Below are 19,319 nucleotides of genomic sequence, written 5' to 3'. Positions count from 1 at the left end.
GCGGGGAAGAGGAGTTTGGGACAGGGAGGCCGAAGGAGGCGTCAGATGGAGTACACCAATTTCATCTCCCCCTCCCCTGCAGATCAGCCGGGCGCCTTGCCCTTCTTGGGACTCAGAGTCTCCCCTCCCTCTCCTGCGCCGCTCCAGCCCACGCTCTTGGCTGCCGGCGCACCACAAGTTCCAGCATCCACCTCCGAGCTTTTACGTTGCTAATTAGCAGAATCAGCCTGCTCATTGTTTATGGCTTTACGCACCAGGATTCCCCGCCCAAGCAGGCAGAATGCAACTTGCCTTCAGGACTTAAAAAAGTTAAGGAAAATGAATCTTTTCTTTTCATTTGTTGTATCTTTTTACCAAATGTTGAAATCTGGGTGATCCTTCCACCCATCCCCAGCGAGGCACAGGATGTTGGCACCTGAGTGCTGGGTGTGAATGTGCGTCCCTGTGGCCCATGTTCACCCCTGCGCTCCTAAGCAAACTTCTGGCTGTTTTTGGCTGTGTGGAAGCTCAGTGGAGACGTTTTAATGCCAGCTATAAGCACTTGCCTATCTCCTTTTGAGTTCAGTTTTAAAACTATGTTCCTCACATAACAAACACTGTGTTTATAGGGGAGCTTACCCTGAGTACCTACGAGGCCTAGTCGGTCCACCAGGCATCTCACAGAAGCTCTCTCACTGCTTCGTAGGGTATGCACAGTCACCATGGGGAAACTGAGGCAGGAGACCTTACCACCATAAGCAGTATAGAGGAGTTTCTCTTTATGGGATCTCGGACTCTCAATGTGTGCTTCATCCATCACCCTGTACTTCTCTCTTGCCGCTGCAGAGACTCCCAGGGGGCACTGTGGCTTTCACCTCCGTTGTGATTTCTACAGCAGATGGTATACTCCTCTCAGGCTGTTAAAAAGGAGAAATACACTTTTTTGAAAACTAGTGTCCACTAACCTTCATAAGATAAAAAGATTCAAAAAGCTAATGGATAATGGATTTGTGTGCAGATTTAAGAAGGCGAGGAGAAGACATAAATAGGTCCTATACAACTTCACCCTTTATTTTATCTCTTCAACTCTGAGCCATTCTGTTCCAGCCATTCCCCTGTCTCCTCCCTGACCTCTGTAAGATCTTGACCCACTCACAGGCCTGATGACTTTGCTGGGGTCTCAATAGGCTACTGCCAGCCTCTCTTCCACAGCCAGCCTCCTGCCAGCCTGCCTGGAACTCAGCCCAAGCACGAAGCCCTCACTCCCATTTTGATGCTGAAACTGTTGTTAGTACTTGATACTCGGTCATGAAAACCACATTTACCTGGAACAAAGGCCAAATGGAGAAGACTGTGTGCTCAGATGTTCAGTGCCACTTATGTGTGGAGCTTCTGAACTCTTGTGAACAAATACATGGTTTGTATCAAGAGTTCAGAAGAGGTGGAGCAACCACCTGCCCGGGTGTATGTGGCTGTAAGAGGCCACCTCTTGGCAGCCAGCTCTGCAGCTCACTGAGCCCGTGTGCAGATTGCTCTCAGCTCCCTACCTGCTCAAGCCACAGGTGCACAGGGCAAGTTCTCTGTGCACGCCCTGTGGCCATCTCAGGTACCTATCTCTGGCAAGCCTCTCACTCCCTCCAGTGGGAATTCCTCCCATTACCCTCTAGGCATTTGTCCTTTACCGTACTCACCATACCATATTACACACACCTGTTATGTGCCTCCTCTACTAGTTCGAGCTGTTGACACTTCGAGGGTTAACTGTTTTATCCATATTTGTATCCGTCCTTCAGATTGGTGCCTGACACATAGCATAAATTTACTAAAGAAATATACCAGAATTTATCTCACCATGTGAATTGTAGGTATCAAATTATGGTGGAATATGCAATTCTGTTCAGCTTCATTAAACATGTTTTCCAGGCTAAAGAGCATCTAGTACCCAGCATTTTAGGTCTGTCTATAGGACACCCCTCAAAAGAGTTAACACTGCATCAAAAGCCTGTTGCAGTTATACTTGAGAAAGATGTGAAGATCTCCGTGGATTTCAGCATCCAGCCTTGGTTTCTTCTTGAGTGGTTTCTTGGTCTGGCCTTGCTTCTGGGATGCCTTCAGTTGTGTGTTGGCCTCTCTGAAGTGGCTCTCAGTGATTCCCACCTCCTGTGTTCACCCCCTAGCCTCTTGTAGTCTCTTGCCGTAAATGCGCACTGTACTTAGTGACTCCTATCTAAGGAATCGAATATGGCAAAGGTAGTGGGATGTCACTTCTTACATCCAAGTTTAGGGTTGAAAGGGACTGTGGTCTCCATCTTGGGCACCCTCTCTCACTTGCTTACTCTGAGGAAAGCCAGCCACCATGCTGTGAGCTGCTGCTCTGTGGAGACCCATATGGCAAGGAGTTGATGGAGACTTCAGCCAACAGCCAGTGAGGAACTGAGGCCCTTTGTCCACTGATCATGAGCCTAGAAACGTGCCAACAGCCACTTGAGTGAATTGGGGGCAGATCTTTCCCCAGTAGAGCCTACAGATGAGACCATAGCCCTGATTGACACCTGGATTGTAGCCTGGTGAGAGGCCATGAGTCAGAGGCACCCAGCAAAGCCATGCTCAGATTCTAGACTCACAGAAACTATGGAATAGTCGATGCTTATTGTTTTAAGCCTCTAAATTTTGGGATAATTTGTTCTGCAGCAATAGATAACTCAAACAAGTTTCAAGTAAGCAAAACCCATCTCAAACCTACTTCAACAGTTAAGGAATGTGTTATCTCATGGAACAGGAACCCCAGAGTGGAGTAGCATTCAATGTTAGTTGAATCTGAAGCCCAAGTTGTCATTAAGGATCTTGGTTCTTCCCAGTTCTTCTCTGTATCATATTGGGGGTCGGCTTTCCCCTAAGACTGGGAGCAACGGGTCTGTGACTGTTCCAAGTATCATATCCAGACACTAGAATTTTCATAAGAGGAAGACAGACTATAACTCTTTTAATAGTTTTGTAGGAGAAAGGAAACCTTTCCCAGAACACCCCCCCCACACACACACTAAAGAGTTCCTCTCATGTTTCATTGACTACAGTTGAGTAATATACTGAGCCAATTCTTTGGCAAGAATGGAATGACCTTAGATGAGCCAGGCCCATCTGGCAGATGTGGATGCGGTCAGCTTTCTCTGAGGTACGTGGAAGTCACTGGTCAATGCTGGAGTTCTGTTAACTTGGAAGTATGGGTGATGTATGCTATGTGAATAGCCAGCAGTGTGCACTACACATGGGTTGCAGCCTTCAGTTTGATTTTAGTCTGGAGCATGGAGGATGTGTGATGAGTAGGTACAGAGAGGATGGTGAGCCAATGATGAAGAGTAAGTGGGTGATTTGGCTCAAAAACAGTAAGGCCAAGCATCAGAAAGTCAAAAGTCACCAAAGAACCGTCCTCCTGGAGTGATGATTTCAGTGCAGAACTGGCCACTTCAAATCTAGCCTCCACCTACACTTCTCATTTTCTGCTTTTCCAGAGCAGAGGAGCTATTGTAAATGCTCCTAGCAGTAGAATATGCCTATTCAGTGTTCAGGAACTAAGGCATCTGCTTTCTTGATAATCCTTGTAGTAAGAGGTGTGTTCATCACACGAATCTGAAGAATACTGGATCTCACTTGAAATTACTTCCAGCTGTAGAAAGCATAATCTTGTCTCTTCCAGAGTTAGTTTACAGTGGACAAAGTGCAGCCTTTTTAAAGGCAACATAGGGCAAGTGTGAAGGTGTGTGTGGCCAAAAAACAAACTCGTGCTCCCTGTTGTCACCTTGTATAGAACTGAGATTTCTGTTGCCTGATCCAGGCTGTCCATGTGTTCCTGGCTGTCATGGTCAGGACAACTTGCAGAGTCTGAGTTGATAAATACCACACATATAGGAGAAGGGCTATTAAGGTATGTAACCTCTCAAAGCCGCATGTCACAAAGGGCATCACTAGTAGGATTTTGGTGTGTGTTTGATGTTTCCCAGCATGGTTTTAAGAACAATGGAAGAATGGCTCCCTGGTATGTGGTCTTTAGTCATGTTTTTTCTTGTTAATAAGAATTTGCATTACACTTTAGATATCTAATCATGTACACAGATGTTTTATGTGCATGTCTAAACCAATACAGTTGTGTGCATATGGATTTTTCCTCATAACTTTCTAATCAGCTTGCTTTCTGCCGACATTTGATTTCAGTTGAACCTTCATTGTGAATCACCATAATGGAGCCTATTCCCTTAGCGAATTGTTTATTTACAAGATTTGCAGTGTGGATTATAATTAGGCTATTAACAAGTTATGAATTATCTATTTCAATTAGCAGACCTTGGAGATTTAAAGATCAATGCATATGGAGCTCAAATTACAGATTCTCTATTTACTTTACATTTTTAAAATGAAAATATTCAGTGACTGTCATTTTCTTACACATTTTTCTACAACAGGCTTGAGCAAAGAAACCTTTCCTTGGGCATACATTTACAGGGTAATTGACAAAAGATCAAAAGGTATAAAGGAAAGATAGGTCATTGTCTCCTGTTCTAAGTGACCCCCCCCAACAAGGGATACTGTTTCTAGCTAATTGATTTTAAATTTGTGACCAAGTGTCCAATTCTAAAGAACTTTAAGGAAACTCTGAAACAGGGAAATAAAATGAGAGGAATGAACTATCTATTTTGAATTAGAAGAGAGTATCTTGAGTTTGATCAATGCAAAAATAAGAAGAAGAACGATTTATATTGTAAGCAAGTGATCCAGCAGAGGAGCTATGAATCTAGAAATACTTGTGACACAGCTTGAAATATTTGGTGGCTATAATCCTATCTCTACATTTGGGGACCAGATGCTCACTAAGGGCTGCTGGCTTGGTGAACAGCCATGTGCTGCTTGAGCAGAGGGCATGGAACTGGAGAAGGCAGGACAGGAATTTGGCTGATGCCCCTTAGGTTGGGACCAGTCCTCATTAGAGTCTCCTAATGCCTTATTCTCAAATTTGAGCCCAAACTAAGTACTTTTCCTATTTCAAAACAAAGCAGTTAATTCTAAAGCTTGTGACACAACCACAGTTCTGTGCGTCCTGTTTGTCGTAGGAATCACCTGTGAAACACTACAGGTGTGGAGCTCAGAGCAAGCCCTGGGAAGCATTCTTGCCCTTGGCTGGTGTTTATTTGCCACTTTCCTTCCCTGGCAGGAGAGCCAGCCACACAGCTGTCCCTGCTGCCACGGGACAGGCATGGCATCCAGGAAAACAGGAAGTGGGTCGGGAGCAAATGGGCCTTTTCATAAAATGGAAGGAAATCGTCAACTGTGGGAGCAGAATCTGTCCCTACTCAAAAGTACATTAGAAAAATACGGAACTGAACTTTTAGCCTGTTATTATTGTACCTTGAAAACCATTAAATCAACCCAACGTAGACTACAGATTGGATACAGCTTAGAAGTAGTGAGAATCACAATAGCTCTATATATTGCTTTTTTAAAAAAAACCTTATGAGCCTATTTCTTTTTGCTAATTACTTCTTAGTCTTTTATTTACAAGGTACAATGTCCCTAACTTGAGAGATAATTAAAGAACTTAGTGACAACTCAATGGAACAGAACAGCACTTTGCCAGCTCATAAAAGCAGATTGTTAAAATTTCAGGAATTTTGCAAACCAATGGCTGAACAGACCCACGATTAAAAAGTAAATTATACAGACATACAATTAAATAAATAATATTAAAAACAGAAGTATCAAATACTAAAAACTCATCACTTCCTAATTATTTTAGTACATTTCATTACTATTTCGATGTTGTTGAGGTTGTTTACATATATCAGATCTGTAGGATTCAATGCTATAGAATAGTAAAAATATGTCACAGTGCACTACTGTACATCTCTTCCCAGCACCGCATTCAGTGACTGATGTCAATAGCAGAAATCAACCATCGAGAAACTATTTATAGCATAGGAATTAGCAAATGTTATAAATCAGGTATTGATTGGTCTTGTTAATTGTCTAGATGTAAGACAGTGATTGGGAAATGTAACAATGCAGATTAAATAGAAAAGTATGTCATATCTGTAGCCAATACATTGTGAATAGCAGAAAAAATTGAATTGTACCTCCATTTTCCAAAAACCATGATCAATTCAGCCAAGTCGTTCATGGGATTGACAGATGAGTAAAATTCCAACATACATCTTTCTGGTTTTATTTTCATCTTACTGTCTGATGCCATCATGTTGAACTTATACTTGTTTGTTAACAGTAATAATTGACTGGCTACAGATTAAAGAATCTAGGAAAAATTAATGAAAGCATTCTATGAGAATCAACTGGTAATACAGAATTCATAAAAAATAGTATTGTGCATTTTATTACTTATAAATTTTGTGCTGCTTATCCTTTATATAAGTAAACCTGATTATAACTATTTATAACTTTTTCCTCCAAAGAGCTGGTTAGTAACCATTTACCAACATACCACTCCAAAGTAGTAACAAATATGAATAGAAATGGTGAAAAGAAGTAAAATTATTTAGTTAAGAAACCTGAGAACAGATTTCTTTGATTTTCATGAGTCAGTGCTGAAGCCCTAAGCTGATGCAAATAAACACAACTGTATCTTGTTTCCTGGAGTTTTAACTTGTAGCATGAACTCAGGTTAGGCATAAAAACCATGTTTAAGAACTTCTTTTTGGGTTGACGTAAATTTAAGTCCTTCCCAGAAATAAGGCATAAACATCTTGATATTTCAAGAATGGTTTGAAGTTGTTATTAAATATCATTACCTTGTTTTACTAGTTAAGAAGTAAATAGGGATTCTGACTCAGGCATTCCCTTATGACAATAGTCTTCTAAACTGTTTGTCTTAGGAGGTTTTGGGTGATAATGTGCACTCAGGCATGGCCCTTCTTTATTTTAATCCCTCTCTCCCAAGGCCTTCCGAGATTTAAAGCTACTCTCATGTAATAGCCCTTTGCACTGCAGGTCAATCTCCCAGTAGAAAAAACAGCAGCACTCAGGAGTTTGCTCCACAGGTACTTGAAGTAGATGTCCATCTCCAATTCAGTAAATCAACCAGTATTCTCTAAGTTTATATGTGGGGCCTGCCCAGTGTCACCGTTATCAAGATGGGATATACTGATCTGAAACTGAGGGCATCACAAAGCCATATTGTCTATTTTCCTCTGGAGTTTTATAAGTAACTTAGACTTTTTTTCAAGAGGTAAGAAATATGACTTTTGCCTACCAGCTGCTTCGTGTCTCTGCTTGTAAGGACCTTCGGTTTCATATCAGATGCAAATCATTTTATGTGACAACCTGAAAGACCAACCATAAGGGAAGTAATGCTTATGATATGGTTCTTACAGGAGACAGAATTGTATCTGTTGGATCAATAAGCGCTTTCCACAACTGGCATACAAAAAGACTAAATGGAAAGGAAGAAAACAATAACAATATGCTTTGGCTGATAGAACGCTTGCTATGCAGTGTTAAATCTCCAGGGGCTGGAAGATGAATGATAATGGCAAATATTTATTTCACCGCAAGTGTGCGTTCACATTTTGCCATTTATTTTCCCCCACAGTTTATTGCTGTGCGTCATTCCCTACTCAGGCCAAGCGCTTCTGATGGACGGGCCTCTTCCTGACCTTGGACCTTTCCCAGTGTCTCTTCTGCCCTGGCTCTGATTTTCCTGTTGTTCTTCCTCCTTTCAGGATGAAAGGGCTCATTGTACACCCACAATTTTCTTCCTTTGGGATTTACATATAAATGCATAATAACAGAGATTTGTTTGACTGAGGTTCATGTTTTTTTGAAGGAGGTAAAGACTTTTATATGCAAATTTTAGGTTGATAATATTCCCCTGTCTGAAATTCACTGATACTTGGAAATGTTCCTGTGAAGAACTCTGCTTTATTTTAATTCATTATTAACTCATATTTTTCTTATTGGATATTCAATTCCAGATTTTATTGCCCATTTTTCGTAAAACTAGATTGTGTCCATAAATTGACCAGTATAGTCAATTTGGATAGAACTGAAACTTTCTGTCTACCTGATAAAACTAAGTGCCTAAAAACATGAACTATAAAATAGTAGGAACTCACACCTTATATATACTATCCATTCAGTGATACATAGGACCCAATGTTTTTGTGTTTTTGAGGTTTTCCCATTACTGTGTACTTCGCCATTTTACATAGTTCACTAAAAAGAAAAAAGCGGGAGAAGAAGAGTGTTCTATTCATTATTCTATATTATTATTCTCTTCATTATTCTATTCTATGCATTATTCTGTTCATGTCTTCACCCATTTATTCGCTAAACAGTGACACAGTACTTACTGGATGCTAGGTATTACACCAGTTTTGTGGGCTATAAGAGTGAATAACAAGCACATGACCTCTGGCCTTAGATTTTACTACCTGTGGCTCCCCAGGCACATGAAAAGAAGTAAAGATGGTTCCATTTGATAAGTACTAGTCCCAAGGGTTGTACATGTGATAAAGATGCCAGAGGGTGTGACCACCACATCTGTGCAGAAGTGCTGCCGGCTCCTCTTGGAGTGTGAGATCCCTCTGCAGTGGCACAAACTCACCCAGTTACGAAGAGCTAGTCACCTCAGCTGCATTGTCCCAAGACAGGCAGAGTAGGTAAAAATAGTCATATGTTAAAATTCAAGGTTTAGATAAAAAGACAACTAGTTCTTGCTTGCTTTGATTAACTTTTATTATGCAGATGCATTTGAAGCTTGTCATGTTTCTCTCTAAAAGATGTTTTTAAATGTTATTGCTCAAAGTTAAAAAAAAAAAAAAAAGAATCAGTAAGTATTCCTGACATGTAGGACTGTTGCCAGGCTGATCACAATGAAAATGTTAGCTATGACTAATGAAGGAATTATCACAGCTTACATTGGTATTAATAATAAAGAAATATAAGTCAAAGCTATATATAAGTGCTGTGTATTGGTGAAAAAACCAGAAAGTTACAGAAATTACTCACAATGAAGCATAGAACAAGTTAGAAAGGGCCTTTTTTTTTAAAATTGAAATAAAGGACTTTTGTCTGATAAGTAGCAGTCATTTGACCTCAAATCATTAAGTGGGGAAAGTCTAAACAAGAAAAGGTAATGTTTACCTGAATGTTGGGGAAAGCATTAGGATTTATGTCCCAGACTTAAAGATTGTAGAAGATTGTATATAATTACAGCAATAAGCATTTGTGTAAGAAGTAGCTATTATGCTGAAGAAAGATGGGCACAGAAAATCTCTAGGCAAATCCTTGGAACAGGGGAAAGTGATACTGCTCATAGAATTATTGGTTCAAGAGGCAGAAAATATGATGCAGTAAGTGTATCAAACTCGATTAAAAATAGGGGACAGAGGTATGTGGTGGGGGAAAACAAAGGCAGTAGGGCTAAGTCAGCTTACATGGGGTGAATAGAATTTGAACATGGCACTCCCAATTTACTTGATCATAAAGTTAGCCAAAGACGTGAGTGGTCAATCTTTGATGATACTCTAGTGATCTCCATGAGAGATGGCCTGATAGATGTTGGATAGAATCAAGGGCCATTTGATGAACAAGTTTTGTAGATTTACATGTAACTTGTCACCGTGCTGGCATTAGAGCCTTCTAAGAATCAGACAAATTAATTAGGTGAAACATTTTTTCCCAAAGCACTTGCATTTCAGAAAGTTTCTCATTTCTGACTCAGCTCAGAACCCATCCCTTATTGCAGGTCATTTCTTCTCCTTATGAGCCATGTCTGTTTCTTTTTTCCATCATGTCATACACCCTATCCACAAAAGATGGTAGCTCACGTTTTCTAACTAGAGACATGCAGACAAGTTGATGGCATGAATAATCCCTTGGGAATACCAATTCTGTAGCAAATGCTAAAGTAAAAGAAAAACTGTGCATTATTTTTCAACTATAGTTGGCTTAAATTCTTAGTTTCACCCTGGAGACTGTGTTGCCAGTGGACAATTGAGCATGCTGTGATTTCTAAAATGCAAGCTAGTTTATATGATAATGTTTGCCATCTCTCTTCACCAGTACTTTTGACCTTTTCATATGATTCTAAAATCACTTACTTGTAAATAAATGCTCCTAGTTCTACAGATGAAACAATTTGGAAAAATCTTAAAACTGGTTTACTCACTGACATTTTATTTTAGCACCCATTATAATCAATCACACATCGCATCTGTGTTTGTGATGCTTATCAACTGCTAATTTTCACAGTTTTCATGCTAATTTGGATTCATAATATGATACAGTTTGTTCACAACTTCCATAGCTCATGTAATGTGATTCAAAACGTTTCCACGTGCAGACTAACATTTCCCATAACAAAACAAACTTTTCTGCCATAGGCATAAGAGTACATCTTCCAAAAATTACAAGAGAAAGTCAGGGCCTTTCAAAAAAGTATTCAAGATGTCTGGAATCATCATAACCAATTACAGATTATCCAGACCCAGAAATTAATCCACATACAGAGCACTTGCTTCCTCCAGCTTCTTTGAAGTGTGTGTGTGTGTGTGTGTGTGTGTGTGTGTGTGTGTTAACTGTTTCATCCTTCATACCCAAGGAATGTGGAGCAGGAGAAAAACCCAAAATAGCTTTTGCACCTTATTAGTCACCATGGTAAAATGACAACAAGCAAACTTCAAACACTTCAGTGAAGACAGAGGTTCAAGTATTAAATAAAATGAGGCTCAGGAGTTATCTGTATATTTTTGGTTTCTTTGCTTTATTTGTCACCAATAGCAACACATAATTGGTAACCCTTTTGTCAAATAACTCCCTTTGCTGGAAGCTTTGTGATTTAAATTTACTGTTACTTCTGTGTTGATTTTACCTTTAAAGGCTTTGTATTATAACCCTTCTTTTTCCTTCTTATTAAGAAAATGACAAATTTTTGTTACTGTGAACGAAGCTGCATAAAAGAAGGCTCTGAGTGTATTTTTCAGTAAAGGGAAAAAAGAACCCCCCCCCCCAAAAGAGATTAGATCTATTGAGATTATTTAGACTGGACACACTGTTTCCTGGTTGATAAATCTGCTACAGGGCTTCAGGGTAGGAAGTGAGGAGAAAAAATAACCAAGACATAAAACCCGAACACAAATAGAATAGCCAATATCTATCATACTTTCTTCTTTGGCCCATAAGGGACAAGATTTAAAGAGCGGATACATCCTTTCCCTGTATGTTTTGTGTGAATAAGAAGTGGTAGGGAGGAATATAAAGACATCCTGAATCATACAAATCATCAGCCACAGGATGGAAATGGATGGCAGATTGCCATGTCTAGCCCACACACGCATCCTCTCTGCCAGGTAAAGTTGCCAGTATTAAAAGTCAGATTTGGCTTGAAATTCTGGTTCTTCCTGGAATGTCTAAAGAGCCTTCCCAAAGGACTCGCATCCTTCAAGTAAGCCATGAGCATAGCTTGGCAGCAGGTGCTCCCTGAGCACAGGCCGGCACTTGCCATGCGCCACGGAGCCCACCAGTCCCACAGCTGACACCCAGGCTGAGAATCCAGTATTTTCAGGCTCATATTTTTCCAACAAGAAATTTAAAGGAGAAGTGATTATGTCCTATTGTCAGGAGCCTGAGAAGACCAGAGAGGCAGATGCACAAACTTACAGAGCTGCTGTTCCAACAAGAGAAGTGTAGTTGGTGGTGGAAGTAAGCATATTTGTATCGCTGGCCTGTTTCTGCCTCATCCCTGCACCCCTCACTTGGCCCTTCTCTCTCAATCGTTTCTCTCTCACCTGGTCTTTCATATGGGCAAACCCCAAATCTGCACCCACAGTGGTGTATTGACAGGGCTGTGCAGGGAATGCCCTGGAAGGCAGATTCCCTTTCATGTCTGCTGGCTCCATTCTGCCCCTTTACATTGTCATTGTCATATTAGTGAGGATTGGGTGCGATCAGGCCGAGGGCGACATTTTGCTGAGCTGGAACTGTCACTCACTGCACAAGTGGCCTACATTTGGAGTCTTCAGGCTCCATAGCAGAAACCTTACATGTGAAGACTGAGTTACTTAAGTTCAATAAATATAAAATAATAGTAAATGGTTATAAATGGAGACAAGCTTCTAGTAGGAAAATTACAAGTCTCCATTTAATATTGCAAGGTGAAGTGTAGGAAGAACATTGATGGGGATTTCTGAGTTTTAAGCTATTTTTTATATTTCACAACTTTATAGGAGTATAACTCACACACAAAACACTGCATATGTACAAAGAAAGTATATAATATAATCAGTTTTGACACTTGTATTCACCATGAAACCATCACTCACCATCGAGAGAATAAACACATCCATCACCCTCAAGTTTCCTTCCATCCCTTTGTCATCATTTTTAACCTATGCAAGTATGTGTATGTATATGTGTATATATGCATAAGACATGCACACAACTGTGTATGCATTACTTTATGACTACTGTAAAGCGAATGGGGAAGTTAGCAAAATATAGGTTTTAATAACAAATCCTAAATTAATTGAGAAGTAAAACTCCATTCTAGCTAATTGGGAAATTGTTTAAATGGAGAACATTAAGTGTTAAAATTGATGACCCTAATGATACAGCTTTGTATTGATCTGAGGAGAAAGAAAGCTGGTCACAGCATTTTAATAGTCATCTGAATGCATCCTTTGTGAAGTGAAAATGTGGGGATGTGAGTGCACATACAACCTTTGGAACTATTTCTCCCCCATCCAAGTTTTCAAGAGGAAACAAAGGTAATTTCTCCACTTAATTTTCTTCTGCCAAAGAAGCATGAGTGTGTTATTTAAACCATGTTTACCGAAAGTAGCTGAGATGGGGTCAGCCCACCTCGTCTGCCGCGCCAGGCTGGCTTGAGAACTGCCAACCAGGATTGCTGGCTCTAGTCAGGAGCCCAGCTGCCTGGCTGGGGCTAGGCAGTGGCAGGCACCAGGGCAGCATCTGTCCTGAGCTCCACTGCAGTGGCCAGCTGCCCACTGACCCTCACTCCCTCTCTGCCAGGTTAGAGAGCAGCCGAAGGGACTGCTTATTTAAGACAAGAGCTTCTTGGATGACTTTACCTGCACATTTCAGCCACCAGGGGGATCCCTGATTATCCCCATTGATGGACAGAGTTGAAGGGAATGGAAAGAAACATACAAGAAGTTAACATTGAGGCTTTGCTGCATTTATGCCAATATTATGTTGCAGCTAGTGATACAACAATTTAGTGACTGTAATTATAGGATTGAGTTCTCTCATTTACAAAGAGAGGAAAGTGAGTCAGGAGTCCAGTGACTTGCCTAAGATCACGTAGCTAGGAAGGGTCTGTGCTCAGATGGCTGACTCCCCTTCTACTGTTACAGTGTGACTAGTAGGTATAAAAAGGGATGTGTGTGTATGTGTATACATGCACACATGTGCATACATGGATGTGCACCCATGGTGCATGCATATATAGACTCATGTACATGTGCATATACAGTCCATGTATGCATACCCACACAATACATGTGCACACATAGTGTATCTTAAACATCTATACAAAATTTGTATGTATATATACGGATGCATGCATATATGCCTACACATGGTGTACATATTCATGTATGTATATATTCATGCATACATGCACATCTAGATATACATTTGTAACGTGTGCAAATATACATACATAACGTGTGCACTCATACATCCATGTGTATAAACTGTGTGTGTGTGTGTGCCTGCACGTGTATTAAGATATGAGACTAAGAACAGTATGCGCCTTTGTTAGCTTGTTGCTGCCAGTATGCTCCCCCACCCCCACCCCACCCCACGCACAATATCTCTCTGATCCTGGTTCTTCGGTCACTGGTAGGCTTTGCAAGAATTCTGAACTTGTCCACTTTGCCCTCCCAGAAATTATTGTCAGGCTTCTTCTTTGGTGCCTAATTTATGACTTGGAAGAGATTTAAAGATTAAAGCGAATAGGCCAGTTAATTGTTTAAATGGATAGTCTTCCATAGTTAGATAGGGCAGAAATCCAAATCAACCATATTAGTAAACTCAAACCTCATCTTTCATCTCTGCCCTTGCACTTATGTCTGCCTCCATCTGGCTATTTATTAGCCAGGAGGCACCTTGCCATGAAGGAGGCGGCCTCTGCTTAGGTGCAGGCTGCATAGTGGGACTACAGGAAGGCTCAGCCCATGGAGGGGCAGGGGTATTAGTCTTCATAGATGTGCTGCCAGTGGGGTTGGGGCAGGAAGTGATGATGGCTAAAGCAGCACCCCCTTCCCATGCACTTTTCCTGGAGTAACCCTTTAATCTATACCACAGCCCTATGAGGTCACTGCTATTGTTATCATCCTCATTTTACAAATAAGAAAACAGCAGCACAGAGACAATAAGAAACTTGTCTGCGACCAAAAGCAAGTTAATATTTAAGCCAGGACTTGAACCTTGCCAGTCTGGTCCCAAGCACCTGCTTAACTTCCACTATCCCTCCTCCCTACTCTGTGTCCTGTTAGTCTGTGGAGAGGGCTACAAGGCTCTAACCCTGCTCGGATCTCCCCAGGAAGCCATTCCCTGTGTCCACAGAGGAAGGAGAAAGCGGAGGAGGTGGCGCGTGCTGTTTGAGCTTTGTGGGAGGATCTGTCATGTGCAAGCCCACCTGAACCCACAGCCAACAGCAAGTATGGGGCTGCACAAAAATACCAGGAAGGAGGGGCTTGACTCCAGAGGAAGAGAGATCAGAGGACCTCACAGAGACTGAGACAGTCACCATGTGTGGGCCTCTCAAGCCGCAGACACTGTCCTGGACTTCAATTACTTTAATATTTTCATCACAGCAACACAGTGCACTGATGTGTTAGTCTGCTAGGGCTGCCATGATATCATACCACAGACTGGGTGGAAATTTATCCTCTCACTGTCCTGGAGGCTGTAAGTCTGAGATCAAAGCGTCAGCAGGGTTGGTTTCTCCTGAGGCCTCTCTCCTTGACTTGCAGATGGCTGCCTTATCCCCAGGTCTTCCCTTGTGTGTCTGTGTCCTAACATTCTCTTCTTATAGGGACACCAGTCCTGTTGGATGAGGCCTCCACCCTAATGGCTTCATTTTAACTTAAATATCATTTAAAAGACCTTATCCTAATAAGGGTACCTTCTGAAGTTCTGGAGGTTCTGACTTCAACATATGAATTTTTAGGGAACACAGTTCAGCCCATAGCACCTGATATGCATTAGCCTGTGTGCTGATGATGACAGAGGCTGGAGAGCTTCTGTTGTACCCAGGCGGATGCACAGGGGAGCCCCGGAGTCTGACTCCAGGGCTTGGCCCTGTTGGATGCCTGGGCCCTGCCACCTTTCTGGCCAACTGTGCTGATTTTGCCCAAAGCTGGCCGCAGCCCACACCGGCCCAGCACTGTATGTGAACCACCATTCCTGCGTGCATTCGGCCTCTGCCCTGACTTTGAATTTCCTCCTTGCCCCCACCGTTTATGGAGCAGCTGAAGCTCTGGTAAGACTTCTGAGCTTGCTTCTGAATACCACAGCCCCAGGCACAGCAAAGCCAAGAACCCTGTGGATGAGTGAGGACCGCAATTCTCTGCACAATCCTGAAATCAAGTGTTCCTGTTTCTCTTCCTCCTCCCCATTTCCCCAGGCACTGTTCAGCCTTCACTTAGGTCTTTCAAGCATTTGTGAATGCATGTGCACACTTAGACACACACACACACACACAAAACCTATCTTGTGTCTTACCTACCTCTGAAATATTGGCACTTGGGAGACAATCCATAATCAGCTAACACTTGTTTTTTTCTGTCCTTTGTGTGCTTGTTAGAATACTGTGAAGGTGTTTTCTATGGACCGACTTCTAAATGTTCCTCCTGAAATCAGTGTTATTCACACAGATGTAATGTAATGAATTCTATCTGTCTGAAAGCTTGCCATATTGTCCCTGGTTTCTCCCAGCTAATAGAGAGAAAAATGAGGAAAATGAGCCCGAGTATGAACCCGTCACCACAGACCGCGCTGCATCCTTTCCAGGCAGCAGGGCCCAGGAGACCGTGCTCAGGCCTGGCAGCCTTTGTGTTTCACTTAGGCTTGTTTTGCTCAACCCAGGCAAGACTTTTAAAATTGTTTGAATAAGCTGCTGCATCAGTATGCTTTTTTAAATTGTGATTTAAAAAAAATATATAAGATGTCCCATTCCTTCCATTTTCAAATGCATGCTTCAATAGATTTAAGTATATTTACAATGCTGTGAAACAGATCCTCAGGACCTCATTGTCCTGCAAATCTCATACTCTCTACTCACTGAACAGCAACTCCCCTTTGCCTGCTTGTCTTTTTGCAACTGGCTTATTTCACTTAGCACAATTTCCTCGAAGTTCATCCATGTCGTAGCATATAACAGAATTCCCTTCCCTTTTAAGGCCAAATATCTTCCAGGTATATGTATAGACCACATTTTCTTCATCCATCCGTTGTCAATGGACATTTAAGTTGTTTCCACCTCGTGGTTATTGTGAATGATGCTGCAGTGAACACGGGTATGCAATTATCTGAGACTCTGCTTTCATTTTCTTGGGGATATATACCTAGAAGTGGGATTGCTGGTGAATCAGCATATCTTTTTTTTTTTTTTTTTTTGAGGCAGAGTCTCGCTCTGTCGCCCAGGCTGGAGTGCAGTGGCGCGATCTCAGCTCACTGCAAGCTCCACCTCCCGGGTTCACACCATTCTCCTGCCTCAGCCTCCCAAGTAGCTGGGACTACAAGCGCCCACCACCACGCCCGGCTAATTTTTTTATATTTTTAGTAGAGACGGGGTTTCACGGTGTTAGCCAGGATGGTCTCGATCTCCTGACCTTGTGATCCACCCACCTCCGCCTCCCAAAGTGCTGGGATTACAGGCTTGAGCCACCGCGCCCGGCCAAATCAGCATATCTTTGCCGGGAAAAAAAAAAAAAAAAAAAAAAAAGCCACTCAAGCTGAGTTAATGCGCAGAGATATATATGGGATCCTATACTGCACCTATAGGGGTTGGTTCAGCTCACTTACCCCAAATCGGCCATATGTGAGTTCCAGAACCAATCACAGTAGCTGAAGGAGTGCAACACACCTATTGACCTAGGCCAGAATGCACTGATCAATCGTCAGGGAGGAGGACAGGGTTACCATGTTTGATTGGATAATCAGGGTTCATCTCCCAGACAACCAGGTTGCTTCACAAAGGGGATGGGGCAGAAAGGGTGCTGACTGTCCTGCACTGTCCAGAGAAGTGCATAGCATGGGGCTAAAGCTAAGTTGCGTGGACTCAGGGCTTGGGTTTGTTACTGGGTGATCTCAGGCAACTTGCTTAACTTCTCTGTGCCTGAGTTTCTTCATATTGAAAGAAAAAGTGCTTTTGAGAATTACACATGCAAATACACATAGAATATTTAGAACTGTTTCGGGGGCTGCTGGGTTGGAGTCAGCAGATCCTAATTATTATGAAAATAGCCACAATTTAAAAATGTAGAAGATTGTGCATTAAAATCTTGATTTCTTCTTTTGTAAAAAAGTTAGAGATAAGGCAACACCAGTTTTACTGCATGAAAGGAAGTGTGGGATGCATACTAGCTGCTTCTTGCAGACACGTTTAGGTGCCGGGTTTCCTCAGGGTCCTCATGGGGCCATACCTGGCCCTCAGTCTGCCTCCTGCTGCTGTCCGCAGACCTCTGTAGATGGATCGGTGCAGATTCCCTGATTCAGTCAAACTGGAGAAATGAAGTCATTCAAACCCTCATTTTTAAAAAGTCAGAAAAATATAAGGATTGTGTTGTCAAATACACAACCCTTAAAGAAAATGTTAGGCCGGACGCAGTGGCTTATGCCTGTAATCCCAGCACTTTGGGAGGCCGAGGCAGGTGGATCACCCGAGGTCAGGAGTTCAAAACCAGCCTGGCCAACATGGCAAAACCCCGTCTCTACTAAAAATACAAAAATTAGCCGGCCGCAGTGGTGGGTGCCTGTAATCCCAGCTACTCGGGAGGCTGAGGCAGGAGAATTGCTTGAACCCGGGAGGTGGAGGTTGCAGTGAGCCAAGATTGCGCCACTGCACTCCAGCCTGAGTAACAGAGTGAGACTCCATCTTTAAAAAAAAGTGAGAAGGAAAATGTTTAATTTTCTACCTCATACACTCACATAAGTGATGCAGAGCAATTTCTGTCTTCTTCCTTTTTCTGAGGAAATTTAAGAACTGTGTGTATTGCCTTTGAGAGAGTGCTGAAAATGTGCCCCCCACAGCTTGAAAAAATGAAGTGCCTGCCCTGCAGCGCAGAGTGCCTCTCACTGTTTCGGGGGCTGCTGGGTTGGAGTACTGAGCAAATGCATGTCAAAGACTCAGGACTTCACTGTGCTTGCTCCTGTGTGTGCCCCAGCACTCTCCACAGGTGTCTCAGGACCTCTTCCAGGATAGCCGAGCCGGGACCAGCAGGCTTGCTCATGCCACCCCCTGCAGACGCAGTCCCTAATGCTGGCAGGCACGACTCCTGAGATGGCAGGCTGAGAACTGCCTCAGATGGCACGTTGAGCCATGCCCCTGGCTGACAAGGGAAAGATCATTTTCTCCTCCAGCCCCTGCAGATCAGCAAGTACCCACGTTTCCATGAGATGATGAAACACACAAGTAAATAAGCCGTGATGTTGTCTGGGAATGCTTCAGCCAGTGTGGCTGGTCTTAAATTGGTCCAGTTTAGTTGAGACACTTGGAGTGGCCACTCGTTGGCCGCTTCGGAGAAACCAGCAGTGTTAATTGGAAGCCTCTCTCCAAGTCTCAGCAGGCCAGCTGAGCGCCGGGACACCATGGCTCTGACTTAAGCCTTTGCCCTGCAGTCGTGCTGTGACTCAGGGGATGACCCAGAGCTTGGGATTATGGAGGCTTTGGGGAAGCAGCTGCACCTTCAAGCAAGTTTCCTTGGATGTATCTCCTGCCACCTCTCAGACACAAATTAAAGAGAGAGAGAGAGAGCCATGAACTGTGTTTTACTGCAGCAAACATCCACACTGGATCTGCTATCAGGGTTGCATCCTGGGAAAGCTAATTTTGTAGACTTAAAGTAATGAATAATTAGACCATGGCTAAATGTATGTTTTATTTTCTGAACAAATTCAAAGCATTAGAAAGATAATGAAGATTTTCTTAAAATTAGGCCTATTTTAACCCTCCCTACTGTTTAGCCCTAATGGAATATTTATTCCAAAATCTCTATTAGTCAGGCTTCTCCAGAGATACAGACCAATAGGATATATTTATGAGTGTGTGTGTGTGTGTGTGTGTGTGTGTGTGTGTGTGTGTGTGTGTG

At 42.4% G+C, this 19,319-nt stretch overlaps 1 protein-coding gene across 3 annotated transcripts in view; it reads left to right on the top strand.

The window, feature by feature from the left end:
* Positions 1–19,319, top strand: part of COBL (cordon-bleu WH2 repeat protein) — a 303,066-nt gene that overhangs the window by 230,978 nt on the left and 52,769 nt on the right. Inside the window, exon 8 of one of the 3 annotated variants that reach the window (XM_023232062.2) lies at positions 7,571–10,116. The exons of the other annotated variants lie outside the window; for them this stretch is intronic. Coding sequence (XP_023087830.1) covers positions 7,571–7,614 — 44 coding nt within the window. The 3' untranslated portion in view covers positions 7,615–10,116. Of the gene's footprint in view, positions 1–7,570; positions 10,117–19,319 lie in introns of those variants that run through there. 3 annotated transcript variants of the gene reach the window in all.

Source organism: Piliocolobus tephrosceles, chromosome 8 (assembly GCF_002776525.5).
Source record: "Piliocolobus tephrosceles isolate RC106 chromosome 8, ASM277652v3, whole genome shotgun sequence".
Classification (NCBI taxonomy): domain Eukaryota; kingdom Metazoa; phylum Chordata; class Mammalia; order Primates; family Cercopithecidae; genus Piliocolobus; species Piliocolobus tephrosceles.
This window is presented reverse-complemented; position numbering and strand designations above follow the sequence as displayed.